Source organism: Dryas octopetala, chromosome 4 (assembly GCF_963921425.1).
Source record: "Dryas octopetala chromosome 4, drDryOcto1.1, whole genome shotgun sequence".
Lineage (NCBI taxonomy): Eukaryota > Viridiplantae > Streptophyta > Magnoliopsida > Rosales > Rosaceae > Dryas > Dryas octopetala.
Genome location: NC_141369.1, coordinates 25,482,575 through 25,501,154, shown reverse-complemented (window position 1 = coordinate 25,501,154; position 18,580 = coordinate 25,482,575). Strand labels below are relative to the sequence as shown.

Genomic DNA, 18,580 nt, shown 5'->3' with positions numbered 1-18,580 from the left:
ATTCAAAATAGAATTTTTTATTTTATTTTTATTCCACCCAAATAGAGCGTGAACAATAACTATATGCATTGATACTATTACTATTTATAGAAACATATCAGGTGTGAATTTATAGCTATATTAGCTCTATCACTAATTCACTATCTAGAATCAAACTATAAATTTATCTAGTTTTATTTGGGCTTCTGCCCCAACATAACCAAAAATTAGGGCTCAATTGCGTTTGGGCTTCCTCCCCATCACATTCAAACGATCTCGTATTTTGACAACCGCCAAATTTGGATATTGTAAAACCCAAACCGGCAATTGACCCATCAGCTACTCCTCTCCGCCAGAGCGGACATTAACAAAGGCAATAAGCCATGGCAGAGGAATCCGCCCCGGAACCCGGATCCAATACATTCTCCTACGCCGTCAACGGCGGTAAAACCATAGAGAAATGCCAAGCCATGATACAGAGGAGCCTCCGAAGTACTCTTCAACTTTCTTTCACTTTTTATTTTATTTTTGAGATCTCATTTCATATATTTAATTAGGGTTTAGGGTTTTAGGGCTTCTGGGTTTCTCTTTGATTTCCGTTTTTTTCTTCCAAATTCTCTGCAACCAAAAACGCTGTCACTGAATTCGCTTGCTCGGTTTCTGCAACAGCTCCGACGGTGAAATTTCTATTGCAGCATTTGGAGAAATCTGGATGTGCGGTTGGGGACAAGTTCATTAAGGCTGTTCATTGCAACAAGAAGGTTGCCGGCGGTTACGTCCGCGGCGAAGGGGTACAATACAATCGCGATTTCTGCTAATCTCTGTTTGTTTAACTGGAATTGAAATGACTTAGATTTTTCAAAATGTATGCAACTTCATATTGTAATTGGAACTAAGCAACTGCAGTTGGAATGAACATTGTACTTCAAATTTTCAATCTTGGAATGAACTAAGAACTAGAATTTTGATCATTTAGTTATCTTCTATAAATTGATTGGTCTTTTAATGGTCTAGTTTTTCTGCTTCCTGTTGTGTAAGAGTGCTCTTTTACAGTTCAGAATAGCATCTAATTCTTTTACTGTTCCATGTGTCTGCATATGTTCTAGATACTGGTGTGTGGTAATCACATGACCATTCAAGATGAGGTCAACCAAGTAGTGATACATGAGCTAATTCATGCTTTTGACGATTGTCGTGCCGCAAACTTAGACTGGGCAAATTGTGCTCATCATGCTTGTAGCGAGGTGCACATCAATATAGCAACCGAATTTTTTCCTTGTACTGGGTGTGTAATTCTATGAACCTTGAGTTGAATTCTTTATATATATTTATTTATTTATTGTTTTCCTGGAACAGATTCGTGCTGGCCATCTAAGCGGTGATTGCCACTATAAACGAGAATTGCTGCGGGGTTTTATGAAGATACGGGGTCATGAACAAGTGAGTTTTCCGGCTCTAATTTAATTATGAACTCGTTTGGTCACTTTCTTTGCATACAATGTGAAATAATCTCTTCCTTCAATTTGATTTGGAAATTTCAATGAAGGCCAAAAACCTTCAGTTGCATAGAAGGGGGAAAAGCCCATTTAATATACGATCAAGTTTTTATTTTCATACCAAAGGTATATATGGCAACGTTTGGTTTTATAGTAGATACAAAGTCACCAACGAGGGTTTCGTTGGAATGGTCAGGCCCATGGTTTCTCCCATGTGGTGGGGTTCAAATCCCCTCAAGGTACCTACCTAGCTATTTGCTAGTGTTTCCTGCCTCCTAAAGATTGTAAGGTTCAGCAGGAGGCCCCAGTTTTGAGCCTGGGTAATTGGTACCAAAGTTGTAGACTCCATTACAAGGGTGACCTTATATAATAGACATCATGCTGCTCAATTTAGATCCAATGACCAACCACCCCCCTGCCCCTCCCAGAAAAAAGGAAAAAAAAAACAAATCATTTTGAGTTCCTCTTCATTGGATCACTAAAGTAACTATATGCTATAGTTTACTAGAGACTTGTATTACAGTAGTTTATTTTCATTGGGTTCACCTTTTCACATTTTGACATTGAAGGATTGTGTGAGACGAAGAGTTATGAAATCAGTCATTGCTAATCCATACTGCTCAGAAGCAGCTGCAAAGGATGCCATGGAAGCTGTTTGGGATGTTTGTTACAATGATACCCAGCCCTTTGACAGAGCTCCTTGAAATACAGTGACAGGTACTTGCTGATTCCAAACCAACTGGCAGCTCCAAATTTATTAAATTCAGTGTTGGAGGAGACTCTGGCCCCTAAGAGAAACAGTGTTATTCCCTGATTTTTTTTAGTTGCATAAGATGTATTTAGGTTAAATGTTCAATTATTCAAAAAAATTCCTCATTTTTCTCTTTTAGATGACTGCGTGAGGAATCTTACAGTTTCAAATTGTCATACAAATTGTACCCCAATGATTAATGTTGTTTTTTGTGTTTACAGTTCAAAAGAATAAGAATTGCTCTTGTTGGTTGTCTTCAATTTGATGAAGAATTTGTTGTGTTGATAGTACTTAGGAGTATTCAGTTGAAAAATTTAAGTAAGAACAAAGGCAGCCAATTTCAAACAAATGATTTTATAAAGAAAAAAAATCAACCAAATAATAAGTTTGCAATTAATCAATTGAAAAGTGGCCAAGTAACCTGGTCATGATATCTAGAAGAGAGTTTCAACTTTCAAGCAGTAAAATACAAAGATGTTTTAGCAAAAATGATAACTGCAGTTTTCAACATTTGGTTTTCTTACATGTGTGAGGTTATTGATGATACCTCTATTTTATTGGGGATACTAACTGTCTTCAGTTTACATAGTATTGTTAATAGTAAGTACTCGATTCAAGATCAAAAAGGATTTGGGCCACCACGTGGTGCCATGGATATCTATTTTTGAATTTTGATACCTAAGCCTTCTTAGAAGCAGAGGGAGCTTTTGCTGGTGAAGCAGAAGGAGAGGTGGAGGATTTGAAGGATGATGGGGAGCTAGTCTCTTTAGCAGAAGGAAAGGAGGAGGACTTGAAGGATAATGGGGAGTTAGTCGCCTTAGCAGAAGGAGTGGAGGACTTGGAGGATGATGGGGAGCTAGTCGGCTTAGCCGAAAAAGAGGAGGATGATTTCAAGGATGATGGGGAGCTAGTCTCCTTAGCAGAAGGAAAGGAGGAGGACTTGAAGGATAATGGGGAGCCAGTCGCCTTAGCAGAAGGAGATGAGGAGGACTTGGAGGATGATGGGGAGCTAGTCGCCTTAGCAGAAAAAGAGGAGGATCATTTGAAGGATGATGGGGAGCTAGTCTCCTTAGCAGAAGGAAAGGAGGAGGACTTGAAGGATGGGGAGCTAGTCGCTTTAGCAGAAGGAGAGGAGGAGGACTTGGAGGATGATGGGGAGCTAGCCTTAGCAGAAAAATAGGAGGATGATTTGAAGGATGATGGGGAGCTAGTCTCCTTAGCAGAAGGAAAAGAGGAGGACTTGAAGGATGGGGAGCTAGTTGCCTTAGCAGAAGGAGAGGAGGACTTGGAGGATGATGGGGAGCTAGTCGCCTTAGCAGAAAAAGAGGAGGATGATTTCAAGGATGATGGGGAGCTAGTCTCCTTAGCAGAAGGAAAGGAGGAGGACTTGAAGGATAATGGGGAGCTAGTCGCCTTAGCAGAAGGAGAGGAGGAGGACTTGGAGGATGACGGGGAGCTAGCCGCCTTAGGTGATGAGGCTGGTGCATTAGACTTGGGTGAAGCAGAGGGAGTGGAGGCTGAGGAGAACTCGGTGGATGATGCCGTGGGGAGTTAGCCTTGGATGGTGATGATGACGGTGCATTTTCTGATGAGGTGGGCGCAGGACTGCTGCTTGGTGCCTTAGCTGCAACCCCAGCAGCAATGGCAACAAAGATGAGAGCAAGGACAACCACCTGATGATGAGCCATTTTATTTTTTGTTTATGGTTTTGTGTTTTATACTTTTTGTTTTTTCTCGTTTTTGTTGTTTATAGCAGTACTTGTAGATAAAAGGAAACACTGTGGGTGTGCAAGCAAAGAATGTGGAAGAGTAGAAGGGGTTGGGTCGGAGGGAGATAGAATAGGCAATTTGTGGAGGGAAAGAGTTTTTCCACTTAAAGCTGGTGCTGGTTTTAGCGGTTCGTAGTTCTATATTATTAGAAAGAAACAAGGACCCCCTTTCGATTTTCATTCTATACCCAGATTTGATCTTTTTGTTGGCACCTCAAATGAATATGACACATGCACTTTAAAAAGACATGATGCCTTAGCTATTACATTTATTTGCCGTTAGATGAAGATTTGAATATGAATATGACACATGCTCACATGTAGTTTTAGTCTTTTAGACCGTTAGATGAAGATTTGAAAAATATTTTAGAGATCACAAGTTTTTACAGATCCTTGATAAATCAAGACTCTCAAACTTTTGGATCGGTTGAACTAAAAATCATCGAACTTAAGAAAATTAGAAAAGGTGAGAAAAAGAAAAATTAAAAGAACGGTAAATTAATGAGCAAAATTTCTTCTTTGCCATAAATGATACTAATATGTAATGCAAAAACATGCTTATATATAAATGAAGTTGTTTTTTCTGGGCTGGTTTTTTTGTTTTTATTGGTACTTATTATGTAGCTGCATATAATCTCCTAAACCAAAAAAAGGAGGGGGAAAAAAAGATCAGCTCATTTTGAGTTGTTCTCCATTTGCTATACTGTAATTTTTCCTTTTGGTCAAATATATGCTCTAGTTAACGTTAGACTTCTATAGCGGTAGTTCATTTTAATTACATGGGATTTCCATTTTTGACATTTGAAGGAATGTTTTTTTGTAGACCAACTGTTATGAAAATCAGTTATTGCTAATTTGCTACTGAAAAGCAGCTACAAAGGATGGCAAGGAAGTAGTTTGGGATATATTGTTAAGAGGGGACCGAGGCCCAAATAAACAAACAAGAAATAACAGAACTAGCCCAATGGGCCTAAATAAATCACTCTAGGACAAGTCACCCTCAACTAAATCATCTAACGTCACCGAAACAACTGGAAGAGGGGCATATCTAAGAATCATACCCAGCCCTTGAGGCTTTGACTTTAGGAGAAACAGTGTTGTTCCTTGATTTATTTTCGTTGTTTTGGATGTTTCAGTTAAAATGTTTAGTTTCTTTTTAAAAGGAGAGTTTCTAACTTATATCTATTATTTACTATGGATTTATGCAATATCATATCGTATTGGTAATTGTTGAGCCTCTAATCCAAATCTGATCGTATTGGTAATTTGCTGAAACCATAAGCGCGCTCCCTCTAGGCTTTAACATCTCCATGTGAGTTCAAATTTAAGAGGGTTTTATTTTGGTTTTGATGTGATATTATCAGAAATTCGATCGGGTTGCATTTGGGTCAAGGTAGTACTAATATTTTGTACTAATTTTGAAGCGTACGATATATACGACAAATTCAAAGCTGCTATGATTGGTTTCCATTAATTTGCAAGTGATCACAAAAGTTACACGATCATTTTTGAATATGCAATACAAGGTTGAACTTGATCAAAAGCAAATAATTATACAAAGACAGAGCGATACAGAATCCGGCCATGTCAAAAAGAGTACGTGGAAATTAGAGAAAAGCATGGCTGTAATCATGCATGCATCAGAATTGAGTTTGTTTAATACTAAATACGTAGAGATCTTCATCTTCTTTTTTGTTTGCTCTTCCTATTAAAACATGGACAACTAGCAAGCATTGAGCCTGGAGATTCTTTAATATCTTATTATTATTTTCAATAATTAATCAATCAATTAATTAGGTATATGGGGACTGTAATCTATATATATAGTAGTTAATAATATAAGCTGGCAATAAGCTTAATTAATTAATAGATGATCTATATATGTATCTGTTGATGAATTAACTTTGGATGAGTCTGGTGAGATCATCGGTGGGATAATCATCGTCAACAGCAGCGCCATCGGGTCCCTCAGTGGGGGCGGCAGCTCCGGGGCCAGGGGCGGGGACTGGGGGAGATGAGATGTCACTATCAGGGGATGGGGATGGGGATGGGGATGAGGTGGCATCACCAGTAGGAGAGGAAGCTGGGGCGGCGTCGGTGTCGGCGTCGGCGTCGGGGGCCAATGATATTGGGGTGGCGGCGGGGGCGCCAGATGGCGAAGAGGCCGGGGCCTCGGATGGAGGTGCAGGTGGGGAACTGCTTGGTGCTTCCTGTGCTGCAACCCCGGCAATGGCCAAGAAGATGAGACCAAGGACAACCACTTCACGACGTGCCATCTCTTTGGTAAACTACTTTTTGTTTTCAATTTGATTGATTGATTGTGTTTAATTTGCACTCCTCCAAAATTAAGAAATATATAGATGGGAAAGAGAGTACGTACTGCGCATGCAATAACCAAATTAAGAAAGTGGAAGTGGGTGGTGAAGGGAATTTGGGTATAGGAAACCATTTATGGTTGGTATGGTTTGGTAATTTGGGTTTTCTTCTAAAGGTGTGGGTTTAATATTGTCTTGGTTGACTGGCCGGGGTTAACGGATCATATATGGTTCAATTTGTTGCATATATACCCATCAAAAGGTACGTACTATTATTAGAAACAAAAACAAGGGCCCTTAGTTTTTGGTGCGATGTTTCAGATGGGTGTTGGTCCTAAATATATAATTAGATACAAATTAATATACCCAAGTCGATTTAATTGAGGTCGATGATGTACACCTCAAATTTTGACGAGACTTTGGACCATATATGTATATATATATATATATATATATATTTGTTTACTAAATTTTCACTTTGATATCTAGTTTTTTCTACGTACTAGAGAGAGTTAATTCACAATGTCATCAATTAAGATAGTTTAAATATTTTTATTATTTTATGAAATATAGCTATTAGTGATCGGTACCTCTACTCCGATGAGTCATTGAAAGAACAAAAAGAAACCCAATTAAATATGCTGATATGCATGCCGATCGATTGTTGTGCACATCAATCTATGATATTAATTCTTACTTCCATTATTTCCGCGACATCTAGATTCACCTATATCTGCAGCTAACTGTGCTTAATTGATGTTTTCTATTAGTGGCCTAATTACAAATGTAGATTCACCTACCTATGAATGCAGCTACATATAAAATATATGCTTCAAAATCAGTACTAGTGACCTTTATGTTTGCTATTCATAGATATATATATATATATATGGGTTCGACTTATGGAAGTGTCTATATATGGAGATCGATCCTTGGAATGGGTAGATGCATATGATGATTTATATATATATGCGGTGCTTAAGATGATGATTACCATCACCATCATCATCATCATCATCATCATCTGCCTCTTGTTTCTTAATTCTCAACTACTTCAAACATTTCCACCTACACTACATGATTTCTCTGCAGGTACGTACCTAGCTAGCTACAAACTATAATTTATATATATATATATATGTATAGTTTCCTTAATTTGCGTTACTACTACTTGTACGTAAATGATGATGATGATGATGATGATGATGATGATGATGATGATGAGCAAGAGCATGATCATGTGAGAATTAGAAGACAACTAAGCACTAGTCCACGTCCATGCCTCCATGGTCGTCATGGTCTGATGACGATGATGATCATGATGAGGAGGATTACTCGCTACCTCGCAATTAAGCTAGCGTCAACCTGTGAACAATAACTTGGACCCCTAGTTAGCATATCTTACTCGATCAATTGTGGATCGATTAGCTAGCTAGCTAGCTCATCAGCTACTTCTTAATTTGTTTTTCTTCCATTTTAAACCCTTGTTCACATTAAGATCATCATCAAGTAATGCATCAAGAACTCCAAGTAAGGTCATGATTTAGGAGGAGACTTTTGATTATAATTAATGTGGATTAATTACCAGTACTCCCTTACTATTTTCTAATATAGTTTTGTAAAATTAATAGTATATTCCAAATGCAATAAGGACTAATTTTAATCTTGATTTTTGTTAATTCTGATAAAATTTAAGTGGATTGGTCCCTACTTGGCCACTTCAATTAAATAAAAATAACAATCGAGTGAGTATTATTACGTGGTTTATTTTTGGTGTGACTGAATTGCATCATTTCAAATTTTCAATTAATGGACGAAGCTAAAGCATTGAGGTGGTGAGGCAGTCTCTTTCACTAGGCTACTTTATATTCTAGTCTACTAATCCAATTTGACCGACAACGGCCGAAAGAAGGTAAACTTTCATACTTTTCTTCCTCTAGATTGAAGAGCTTCGTAATAGATGATCAATTAAATAATTACCGGTTAATTACACACTTGGGGTGCATAAATACTTGTAGTTAATTGCCATGTTCCAAAAGGCATAGGAAGGCCCATATTGGAGTTTTTAATCAAAATTGTTTTTTACGTTTTTTCTTTCTGTTCACAGAAGAGAGAGAATACAATATTGCCATTATTATAATGGTAAATGTACTTTTCAACCCCTAATGGGTCTGTTTAGTTCAAATTTTAGAGGTCTAAAAATAAGAAATCAATTTCATTCTGATGTTTGGTAAGTATAGGGAAGGGAAATTAATTTCTATCTCAAAGAAATTTGATACCCTTATTGGAGGGAAAATGAAACCTACCTTTGATGAAGCAATGAAATTGATTTCCTCTATCTTAGGAAATCGTTTATTACTTGTTTTTGGACAAAACTAATCATGCTATTATTTCAAAATAAATAATAAATTATAGTACAATTGGAAAACTGATCAAACACAACATTTATTGTTTCTAATTTTTAATTTACTTTCTTAAGCTTACCAAACACAAGAAAGAGAATTTCATATTTCCTTCCCTGGAAAATGCAAATAGGCCCTATGTGCTTGTTTTACCAAACAATTATGTTTTGCATTTTCCAAAAGAAAAAGAATGTGAAAAGTGTTCTTGAGCAAATCGGGCCCAAACTCTAAGGAAAATACTTATTATTTCAACTTTTTTTTTTTTTCAATTTACATGGCATTAATTTATTTGATATGGCTTACCTTTTTAGTTTTATATTTTTTTATTTTTTTAGAATTTAATATAGAAATACCATATTAATTGAAAATAAATAATTGAAAAAATGGGTTTAGAGCAAATAGCATCTTCCAAACTCTAAATTAAGCATGCTTTAAACATTCATCGATATATGCTAAGGCCCATGCAATTACCTATCCCCACGTACCACATTGCCCCATCCACCCCAACCCACCCTAGATGGCTAGCCCACAATCAGAATGGCGAATGGGTTTGGTGTCACGCCCAACCATAGACTAGTTAGTATGTATGACTTTGGCTACTAGCCTGGACCACAAAGTTGTTCTTCATGCTTAAAAACTTTAATTACTCTCAAGTCTTGTTTTTAAGGATTTTTAACTACAAATTCAGTCAATTAAAAAATTAAGATTCATCTCAATCTGTATGTGTAGTTGAAAAATGTACTATTGAGCGCTCGGTAGATGCAGAAATATGCATATGCATCTGCACATTTTAGGTTGTAAATGCATCTTTTTAGCTTGCAGATATATTTTTTAGGTTACATATGCATATTTTTAGGTTGTAGATGACATGTTTTAGGTTGTAAATATATGTTTTATGTTGCAGATGCAGCTTCTAGATGCACCCATATGCATATGCCGAGTGCTCGGTGAACAGTTTGAACTTCTACTTTCATTTTTAGACCGACTGAAATTTGTATTAAATTTAGGGAGACTTAGGCTCCGTTTGGGATTGCGGTGGATGACCCAAAAGCTGCTGTGGATGACAATTCTCAATCATCTACAACAGTTTTGGTGTTTGGTAAAAAAATAAAAAACTGCTTTTTCCCACAATTTTTCAACTCCCCACAGCAAAAACAGAAAATCAGGTTTCTAGGTGTTTTTGAAAGCTGCAGTGATTCACAGCAACAATGAATATTTTATTTTACCCATAATACCCTCATTGATTTCTATAATTTTTATTTGTTTATTTTAAATTAAAAAATATGTCTATTATTAGTTATATTTTATATTGTGATAATTAATTATAATATTTTATTTATATGATTAAAATTATAATATACCTAAAAATATAATATGCATACTTATTTAATAATGTTGTTCTTAGAAAAATTAATGCTAATAAAAATTTGTAGTCAAAAATTTCAAAAACAAGTAAAAAAAATATTTTATTTTTACCAAAAAAATAAGTGAAATGCACTTTCAGCATCATGTCTATTTTAGTAATTATACATAGTCACAGCATTTTTATGTTAACATTTACCAAACACTTTGATACGATTTTTGCACTCACATCATTTTTGAAAATATAGTTTACCAAACACTCAACTGTTTTACTTTACAGCTAATTTTACTTCACAGCTGTTTTACTTCACAGCTGTTTTACTTCACAGCTGTTTTACTTCACAGCTGTTTTTTCTCACAGCAATACCAAACTGGCCCTTAGAGTTTAGTCAATTTTATGAGTCTTTCTTAGAATAAGACTGGTAGTGATTTAGGGTTTTTAATTAAGTCATTTTATTTTTTTTCACTGACGGCTTTATGTTAGGTTTTAACTTCATGATTTTGGGCGAAAACCTAACATGCAGCCTCTACAAAGCTCACTCTACACCCTAGAAGGAGAAATACTCTTCAAATAGAGAGAAATACCTTTCAAATCGGGGAATAACTTTATTATGAATTAAAAGAATTTTTTGATTAATTAAAAGAACTTTATTATAAATTAAAAAGATTTTTTTATAAATTATTATGAATTAAAAAAATTTTCTTATAAATTTTAAAATACCACCGTTCTCTATCTAAAAATTATTTTTTAAAGGACCTAAGTCTAAATGTCTAATTATCTCTTAAATTTATTTCTCATTTTAAATTTCAAATTAAAGCACCCTAAAAACTTTTGTAATATGCATTTTCAAGATGTGAGAAAATAGCACAAATTAATAGTACTATCGTTTGATGGGACTTGACGATGCAAGAAACTGGTTATAATTACAAATAATGAAGAGTGTCACACATTTTAAATAATAAGGACTGTGAATTAGGATTTAGCCTTTAGGATTAATCTGAGTAAAATCAACATCTTATATTGGTGCGTTTTTTAGATTTGATTGGAATGGAGAGAAAAAACAAAACATACATATATAGTATCATAGAGGAGATCGCCAGATTTAACTGGAATACACATTGTTTGTGACGAAACGTGTATGGCATCTCCGCCCCGACGAGTGTCCTCCTCGTTATATTCTCTCCTCCCCTTCTCTCCCCACCCTCTTATTGCTCTCTTCCACGCATTGCCCATTTTCCCTTTCTTTCTCTCTCCTCCTTCCATCTCTCTCTTCAGTAATGGCTCCAGAGCTTCAACATGATGGAGAAACTGTGGTCCAGAAGAAAAATTACAGCGGCACCTCCATTCCCACCCATGAAGCTCCTCACAAAACCAAAGTCACCGTCGTGGGTAGTGGCAACTGGGGCAGTGTGGCTGCTAAGCTCATTGCCTCTAATACCCACAGGCTTTCTTCTTTCCATGGTAGTTTTTGCTTTCTAATTTCCCATTTTCTTTTGCATGCAACCATATGCTAGCACTCACAATTTTGCTTTATCCATCATTCAAAAGAATGAAGCTTTTGGTGTACTATGTGAAATTAATTGAATTTCATGTTTTGCTCTTAGGATTTTGTCGCCTTGGGTGTTCAATGAATGCAAAGTTTTGATGTTCCAATCTAGTTCTTGTTAATTTTCTATAATTCTAGGCAACCAATGTAGCTTTTCATGAAAAGTTGAAGCCCCATTTCAATTTGATCGTTTTTTTTTTTCCGATGAAATTCAGATGAAGTGAGAATGTGGGTATATGAGGAAATGTTACCAACTGGTGAGAAGCTCACAGAGGCCATCAACCGAACCAATGTAAAAAGCAATGACCTTCAATACATTCCTCTTACATGTGAACCAATATCTTATTTCCCATGTAATCTTTTTTGTCATTTCCTTTACTAGGAAAATGTAAAATATCTGCCTGGCATAAAGCTGGGGAAAAATGTTGTTGCAGACCCAGACCTTGAAAATGCAGGTACTCAATTTCTCAGCAAAATCTTTGCTGAACTTTTCAAAATTTCAATGTCCTAAATTTGTGTAATTTGTTGGGTACTTGGAGAAACTTTTTTGTAATTCTAGTGGGGAAGTTTTGCAGTGAATGGTGCAAACATGTTGGTGTTTGTTACCCCACATCAATTTATGGAGGGTATATGCAAGAGACTTGTTGGGAAGATAAAAGGGGATGTGGAGGCTATTTCCCTTATTAAAGGAATGGAGGTCAAGATGGAGGGTCCATGCATGATCTCTACACTCATCTCACAGCAATTGGGTATTAATTGTTGTGTTCTAATGGGGGCAAACATAGCTAATGAGGTAATTAGCCCTACTTTTCACTCTGTTTTTACAGCCTCATGTGCCAGATCATTGCACATCTGGCTTTTCTGACATTAGAGACTGCTTGTGTAGATTGCTGTGGAGAAATTTAGTGAAGCCACAGTTGGATACAGAGAAAACAGAGAGATTGCAGAGAAATGGGTTCAACTGTTTAGTACTCCCTACTTCATAGTCACACCTGTGAGTGCATCAAATACATTGTAACAAATCAATGCCATAAAGTACTTTTACTATCATGAATCTTGGCATGGACGGGTACTACTTTAACAGTCCATACAATTTAGTAAGAATTTGGTAGCATGGAAGGACCAAAAACTTTTGCCTACATCATAAAAATGGATGTAGTGATTAATACATCAAATAAATATTGACGACACGCTCTGTTCACATATTTTTGGGTCATATGAAATTTATAGGTCCAAGACGTGGAAGGAGTAGAACTATGTGGGACCCTGAAAAATGTTGTGGCCATAGCAGCAGGTTTGTCGTATACTAATGTATATTTCCCTTCTCAAGTTTGGGTGAGCAACAGAGGGTTTAATCGCTAATGGAACAGGTTTTGTGGATGGCTTGGACATGGGAAATAACACAAAGGTAAGTTCAAACATTTCTATAATGTAGTATCCCATGTTCTTTTTTTTCTATTTTATTTTGACAGTATATACGTATAATGACCAGGCTGCAATTATGAGGATTGGTCTAAGGGAGATGAAGGCATTTTCAAAAATGTTGTTTTCATCTGTCAAGGACAGCACCTTTTTTGAAAGCTGTGGTGTCGCTGATCTCATCACAACATGCCGTAAGGAAACATGAGGATTTCTTCCTTCTATATATTTTTATCTTTCTTTCTTAACCTCAGTGTGTATGGCAGTTGGAGGAAGAAACAGGAAAGTTGCAGAAGCTTTTGCAAGGAGTGGAGGGAAAAGGTAAAGCTTCACAATTTGGCACATAAGCCTTGTAAAAACTAAAAAGTAATATAACTATTACCTTTCTGTTTGTCGTCTGCAGATCGTTTGATGATCTCGAAGCAGAAATGCTGCAGGGTCAAAAGTTACAGGTTTACATTTAATATTACCATGAAAAAGAGTTCATCTATATTACTCAGAATTGTATATTCTATAGATATGCACAATTGGAGTGAATGGTTATGAAACATGTATTAGCTATTTTAAACTTTTGAATATGGTATGTGGATGAAAGGTTAGAGGATTTGTACACAAACATATCTGCAGCTGGATAAATTAAATTGGATAATAAGTTTGTACAGATAAAGTCTTAGTAAACACGGTAGAAAAACTTACATTTCATTAGTGAAACTTCTACACCAAATCTAGAGTTCAGAAGGACTAAGAGTAAATATATAGAGGATTTAGAAACTCTTTCTCTGATCTGGAACTATGTGTTTATTACTCTACTTATCAATTTGTTTTGGTCTCTTTTCTGAAGGGTGTGTCAACAGCAAAAGAGGTTTATGAAGTTTTAAGCCACCGTGGGTGGCTAGAGTTCTTTCCACTTTTTGCAACAGTTCATGAGATCTGCATTGGCTCTCTTCCTCCATCAGCCATAGTTCAACACAGTGAGCGCACACCTAAGGCAGTTTATGTTAAGTGATGTTCTTTATACGAAAACGGGGACCAGGCGAAACTTTGGACTGTTCCTTCACACAGCAGCCAGCACGAAGCAACAATGACAGCAAATGCAATTAACATTTCCCCAAAGTTTGTATTACATCTTGTTTTTTGATTCAAATTGTACTCATATGTTTCATGCAGAATGTGTAATCAACACTAAGTTATAAACTTGTTTAGGGAATACGAGTAATACAATAAAGAATTAGAATGAACCATTTCTGGTGTCGCAATTTGAAAATGAGAGATTGTAAATATTGATGATCTATGCTTTTCCAGAAACGGGCCAAGCAGGTTAGTCCGCTGATCAGGGTCTGGGCTTAAAAGTGAGGTTTGGGTTGAGCAGCCCAACCTATTAACGGGCCTGGACCGAGTTGCATTCTACCGGATTATAATCAATCATCGCTTCCACACTTGTTTATTCTCAGTTTCTCACAATCTCACCCATTCACGTTTGGAAAGCCTAGTGTAGTAGTGGCCGCCACTAGTGCCTAGTGGGCACTGTTTAAAATGCGTATGGGATAAAACGCTAGGGCCTTTGTTTATTGACAACGTTTTCAGAGTAGGAATATCGCTACCGTTGTGGTAATATTCGACAGCTAATCACCTCCTGGCCCAAAGAGAATGGAAGATAATGTCTAGTTTGTTTGTCATCGACCCATTGGGACGTTTATGTCAAGCCTTTGATAATGTCTACCTTCAACTTCAAATATGGTATAGTTTATGTCAATACCAAACCCATAATAACACCAAACCCCTTCTCATTTCATGCGATACTTGTTATACAACTGCCACAACCCAAATTACACTGCAAGAATACCATAAATTAGAAGAAGAAGAAGAAGAAGAAGATGACCCAAATTAATTTCCCCACAACACCAAACCCAGGCTTTGAATTTTGCAATATGGTTAACTTATTATAACAAGAATTACCCAGTTCGTATTCTATCCAAGCGATCCACACTCTTCCGCGCCCTATCCAGTTGGTGGTCAATACTTTTTCTGGACTTCTCATGGCAGTCCACGCTCCTCCGAGACCTTTCCATGTGGTCAAAAGACACTCTTAATTTTTCAAGTTTATCAGCACTAATGAATTGATTTTTCAGTTTTTCAGGCCTATCAGTGCTCTTCCTCGGTTTCTCTCTTCGATCAGTGCTCTTCCTCGATAATTCGAAGAAATCAGTACTTTTTCGAGGCTGCTCAAACTGGTCTGTGCTTCTCCTAGAGCTGTATCTCTGGGAAGGAGACTTCTCAACAGTTGATATGAACTTCTTGAGATGCCTGATATACTCAGGATAGAGCTCTAAATCACAGTGGTTGCCTCCTTTAAGCCATAGTGGTTCATATTTCTCTTTACACAGTTCCCAGAGTTGCTTCCCATGAGAGCAATCAACTACTTCATCCGCAGTTCCCTACAAAAAGGTATAAATGGCTCAAAAAATGTGCGGATCAAAGGCATCCCTCATTCAACAGCAACAATACTCTGTTTCTTTAAAATTCCATTATTTAGCTAAGAAAATTGAAGCATAGTAAACAAAATCTTAAGAACAGCAGGTTTTCCATTCTCTAATGCAATAATAATACTCTTGACAATTTATTGTCAGGTATGCAAATTCTGTCAGATACAAGAGATCATACAAGACAAGATCTTTCAAATGCATATGAGCACCATTGCTGAGCACAAACAACAATCCTGAGTGTCTGGTTAGGCCTCCTTGGGTTCCACAAAACTCACTTGTGTCCTCTTGTAAGGCAAACTAGTCTCACACTTTTCTTTGACAAGTTCAAGTTACAATTTACTCTCACAATAACCAGTAAAATTTTCATCTTATCTTGCCAACCTATAGACCTAAAGTAAATAAGTATCAACCTATATATGTATACTTAGCCCTATATTGGCCATCCATAGAATAGATGAACCTTAGTAAAGGTGTATGGAACATCTAAAGCATATAAAAGAAGAAGGAACAAATAAGGTCATTCTTATGCTAGGTTTTCATGCCTCATACATCTAATCCCAATATGGGTATAAATCAATCCTATATCCAATTATAAAGTAGAAAAATCTGGAGTATAGTACTTACATGAATGATGAGAACAGGACAATTGACCAGTGGAATTTTATCAATATTCTGCACCCAAAAACACAATAAAGCATGCAATTACATCAAAGTCATAAACTCGCCAATCAAGCATAAGATGAGATGAGCAAACTGAAAGAGTTCTTACCTTATAAATGTCAAACCAGTATGTACGCTTCACAGGATACATGACTCTTAAACCAGATAGTATGGGACTATGCAGGACAACAGCTCTCAACTGAGGCAGCCGAGCAGCAAGATCCAAAGTGGGGCCACTTCCAACAGATTGGCCATATAGAATGATATCTTCCTGCTTAGTACCGTAGCTTTCTTCAAGACACTTATATGTAGCTTCAATATCTGCATATGTATTCTGCTCACTTGCCTGGAACAGAGAAAATTGGGCCTTACACAATGCATTGTGCTGATCAAACAACTGGCATCATATGACATACAGACAAAGATTGTATATACAAAAAGAACTGTTCAAATCTCCAACACACCTTTCCAGATGATTGCCCATACCCTGAATAGTCATACCTGCACAACATTAGAGATATGTATAAGGATCTTATCCCTATTTTCTTTCATCAATCAGATTTGTAAGATTGAGAATATTCTTGATTATAATGATGCATAGCAGATAAATGATAAATTATGTAATGGAGATCTTCTCTAAACAACATGGATAGCACAATTTTCTCACAAAGACAACCAAACAAATAAGTTAACCCCGTAACCCTATGGCACCAGGTGGAACTTATACATGTGATGTTTACCAGTGGTAGTCACTAGCATGGTAAAGCATCATCCAATATGAAGATAACACAACCTATTCTGAGCTTCAGGCACAAAGCTACACCCCCATTTGCAATCCTGGCGGACATTATTTAAACTAAATCACAGTATGAAAGGCACTGGCAGTTACTATCATCTCAAAGTAGACTGTCTAAACAGACGCAGTAGGCTGGAGAATTCACTCAATAGATCACATATAAAGGTAGATCAATGGACTGAACCTCGACATCATGACAAATTTCAATTTGGTGAAATTCAAAAATATATACAAGCATAAAAACTCTAGTTACATCGCATTCATCTATAGCTTAAAAATCAAGCCTTTCTGGTAGAAGGATTATACTAAGCGTATCAAGAAACTACTCCAATATCCGTTTGTAGCTATTCTTCCATAATTCCAGCTCATCACTTACAAAAAATCCTCTGGCAAATCAATACAAAGAAACACTCAAACTTACCATAAATCCCAGCAAATTACTGCTAATCACTAAAATAAATAAACCCAGATGCCAAAAATAGCAAGGCAGTGAGAAAAACGAAGAGAGAGCTCCAAATTTGGAAAAACCCAGATGCATACACTAACAGGTAGGTGAAAACAAAAAACACAAAGCTTGAAATCTGGAAAAGCAAGACGCCACAAGTGGCAAAGAAAAGCAGAAAAAAGTAGGAAAAAGCGGTAAGCTTGGAGTGAGAGAGTACCCCATGAGATTGACGCGCAAGTGGATGCTCAATTCGATGAAGAGCTCGTACATCTGGCCCAGATCGGCGGCGTTGCCATGAGAGTAGAGCAGAGTGGAAGTGGCCAAGGGGTGTCGAATGTAGATGGCGACTATCTCAGTGCCACGGCGAGTAGGCAGTTTCAGAACCTCGACGTTTTCTCGGTGAGGGAATGGGCTGAGAAGCAACAGACCAGTATGGTCGTCCGTGATGAGCTTGTATGATGGTGGGTTCGGTGGGAAAAAGGCGAACTTGGCCGCCATGGACGAGGTCACCCCACCCATCACTCTGTCTCTGTCACTGAATTGGCCACTCAGGCTAGCACTCTCTAATGGAAAATGAAAATAATAAAAATAATTTAATTTAAATTAAGTTATTAGTTCTTAGTATGAGAGGGGAGCTCAGATCGACATTCCTTCTCTGTTTCCTTTTCTCCAGAAGATTAGACTTTATTCTTTTACGGCAAAAGAAAAAGAGACTCCTCAAAGAAGAGAGAGAGAGAGAGAGAGAGAGAGAGAGAGAGAAGAGAACTTGTTCTTGTCGTCGTGGCTATTATACTATATTATATGAATATGGATATTATAGCACCATGTGTAATGCAATTGAGAGAGCTAGAGATAGAGAATCTAGATGAATTAGATAGCTAGAGTGTGTAGTTAGCAAAAAAAAGAGTGTCACTGTGTCAAGTGTGTGTGTGGAGAGAGAGGGAGAGGGTGAGACTTTTACTGCGTTTTTCAGTTTACTTGGGTTGGGGGTCACAGTCACAGGGTCACAGCCTGAAAGCATTAAGCATATATCAGAGGGGATGGACCATGGGGATGGGACCTCTCATAGTCTGATAGTTGCATGCATCATTTGTAATTTTGTAGGGTCATGGGAAATTGACACAAAAACTGTTGGATGCGAAATTTGGTAAAATGG

General features: G+C 37.0%; 3 protein-coding genes across 3 annotated transcripts; 2 read left to right on the top strand and 1 right to left on the bottom strand.

Annotated features, from left to right (window-relative positions):
* The first annotated feature begins 269 nt into the window (after window positions 1–269).
* Window positions 270–2,486, top strand: LOC147288841 (Ku70-binding family protein). The gene is made up of 5 exons (XM_086241979.1): window positions 270–471; window positions 649–770; window positions 1,086–1,223; window positions 1,336–1,419; window positions 2,045–2,486. The coding sequence occupies exons 1-5, from the start codon at window positions 363–365 to the stop codon at window positions 2,177–2,179; spliced, it is 588 nt and encodes a 195-aa protein (XP_086098105.1). The 5' UTR covers window positions 270–362; the 3' UTR covers window positions 2,180–2,486.
* An 8,723-nt stretch (window positions 2,487–11,209) lies between these two features.
* On the top strand, window positions 11,210–14,456 carry GPDHP (NAD-dependent glycerol-3-phosphate dehydrogenase family protein). The gene is made up of 11 exons (XM_086239417.1): window positions 11,210–11,536; window positions 11,837–11,913; window positions 12,004–12,076; window positions 12,197–12,414; window positions 12,508–12,615; window positions 12,852–12,915; window positions 12,992–13,029; window positions 13,114–13,234; window positions 13,307–13,361; window positions 13,444–13,492; window positions 13,882–14,456. The coding sequence occupies exons 1-11, from the start codon at window positions 11,353–11,355 to the stop codon at window positions 14,044–14,046; spliced, it is 1,152 nt and encodes a 383-aa protein (XP_086095543.1). The 5' UTR covers window positions 11,210–11,352; the 3' UTR covers window positions 14,047–14,456.
* Window positions 14,457–14,804: 348 nt separating this feature from the next.
* Window positions 14,805–18,190, bottom strand: LOC147288839 (uncharacterized). The gene is made up of 5 exons (XM_086239418.1): window positions 17,642–18,190; window positions 16,648–16,684; window positions 16,293–16,529; window positions 16,148–16,195; window positions 14,805–15,475 (listed from the first exon to the last, which is right to left on the bottom strand). The coding sequence occupies exons 1-5, from the start codon at window positions 17,941–17,943 to the stop codon at window positions 14,993–14,995; spliced, it is 1,107 nt and encodes a 368-aa protein (XP_086095544.1). The 5' UTR covers window positions 17,944–18,190; the 3' UTR covers window positions 14,805–14,992.
* Between the last annotated feature and the right edge of the window lie 390 nt (window positions 18,191–18,580).

Coding starts and splice junctions, on each gene's coding strand:
- LOC147288841 (XM_086241979.1), top strand. CDS start 363: ATGGCAGAGGAATCCGCCCCGGAACCCGGATCCAATACATTCTCCTAC. Junction 472..648: donor GATACAGAGGAGCCTCCGAA/GTACTCTTCAAC, acceptor TTTCTGCAACAG/CTCCGACGGTGAAATTTCTA. Junction 1,420..2,044: donor AGATACGGGGTCATGAACAA/GTGAGTTTTCCG, acceptor TTGACATTGAAG/GATTGTGTGAGACGAAGAGT.
- GPDHP (XM_086239417.1), top strand. CDS start 11,353: ATGGCTCCAGAGCTTCAACATGATGGAGAAACTGTGGTCCAGAAGAAA. Junction 12,616..12,851: donor CCTACTTCATAGTCACACCT/GTGAGTGCATCA, acceptor TGAAATTTATAG/GTCCAAGACGTGGAAGGAGT. Junction 13,362..13,443: donor GCAAGGAGTGGAGGGAAAAG/GTAAAGCTTCAC, acceptor TGTCGTCTGCAG/ATCGTTTGATGATCTCGAAG.
- LOC147288839 (XM_086239418.1), bottom strand. CDS start 17,943: ATGGGTGGGGTGACCTCGTCCATGGCGGCCAAGTTCGCCTTTTTCCCA. Junction 16,685..17,641: donor TTGCGCGTCAATCTCATGGG/GTACTCTCTCAC, acceptor AATGTTGTGCAG/GTATGACTATTCAGGGTATG. Junction 15,476..16,147: donor GTCCTGTTCTCATCATTCAT/GTAAGTACTATA, acceptor ACCTTTTTGTAG/GGAACTGCGGATGAAGTAGT.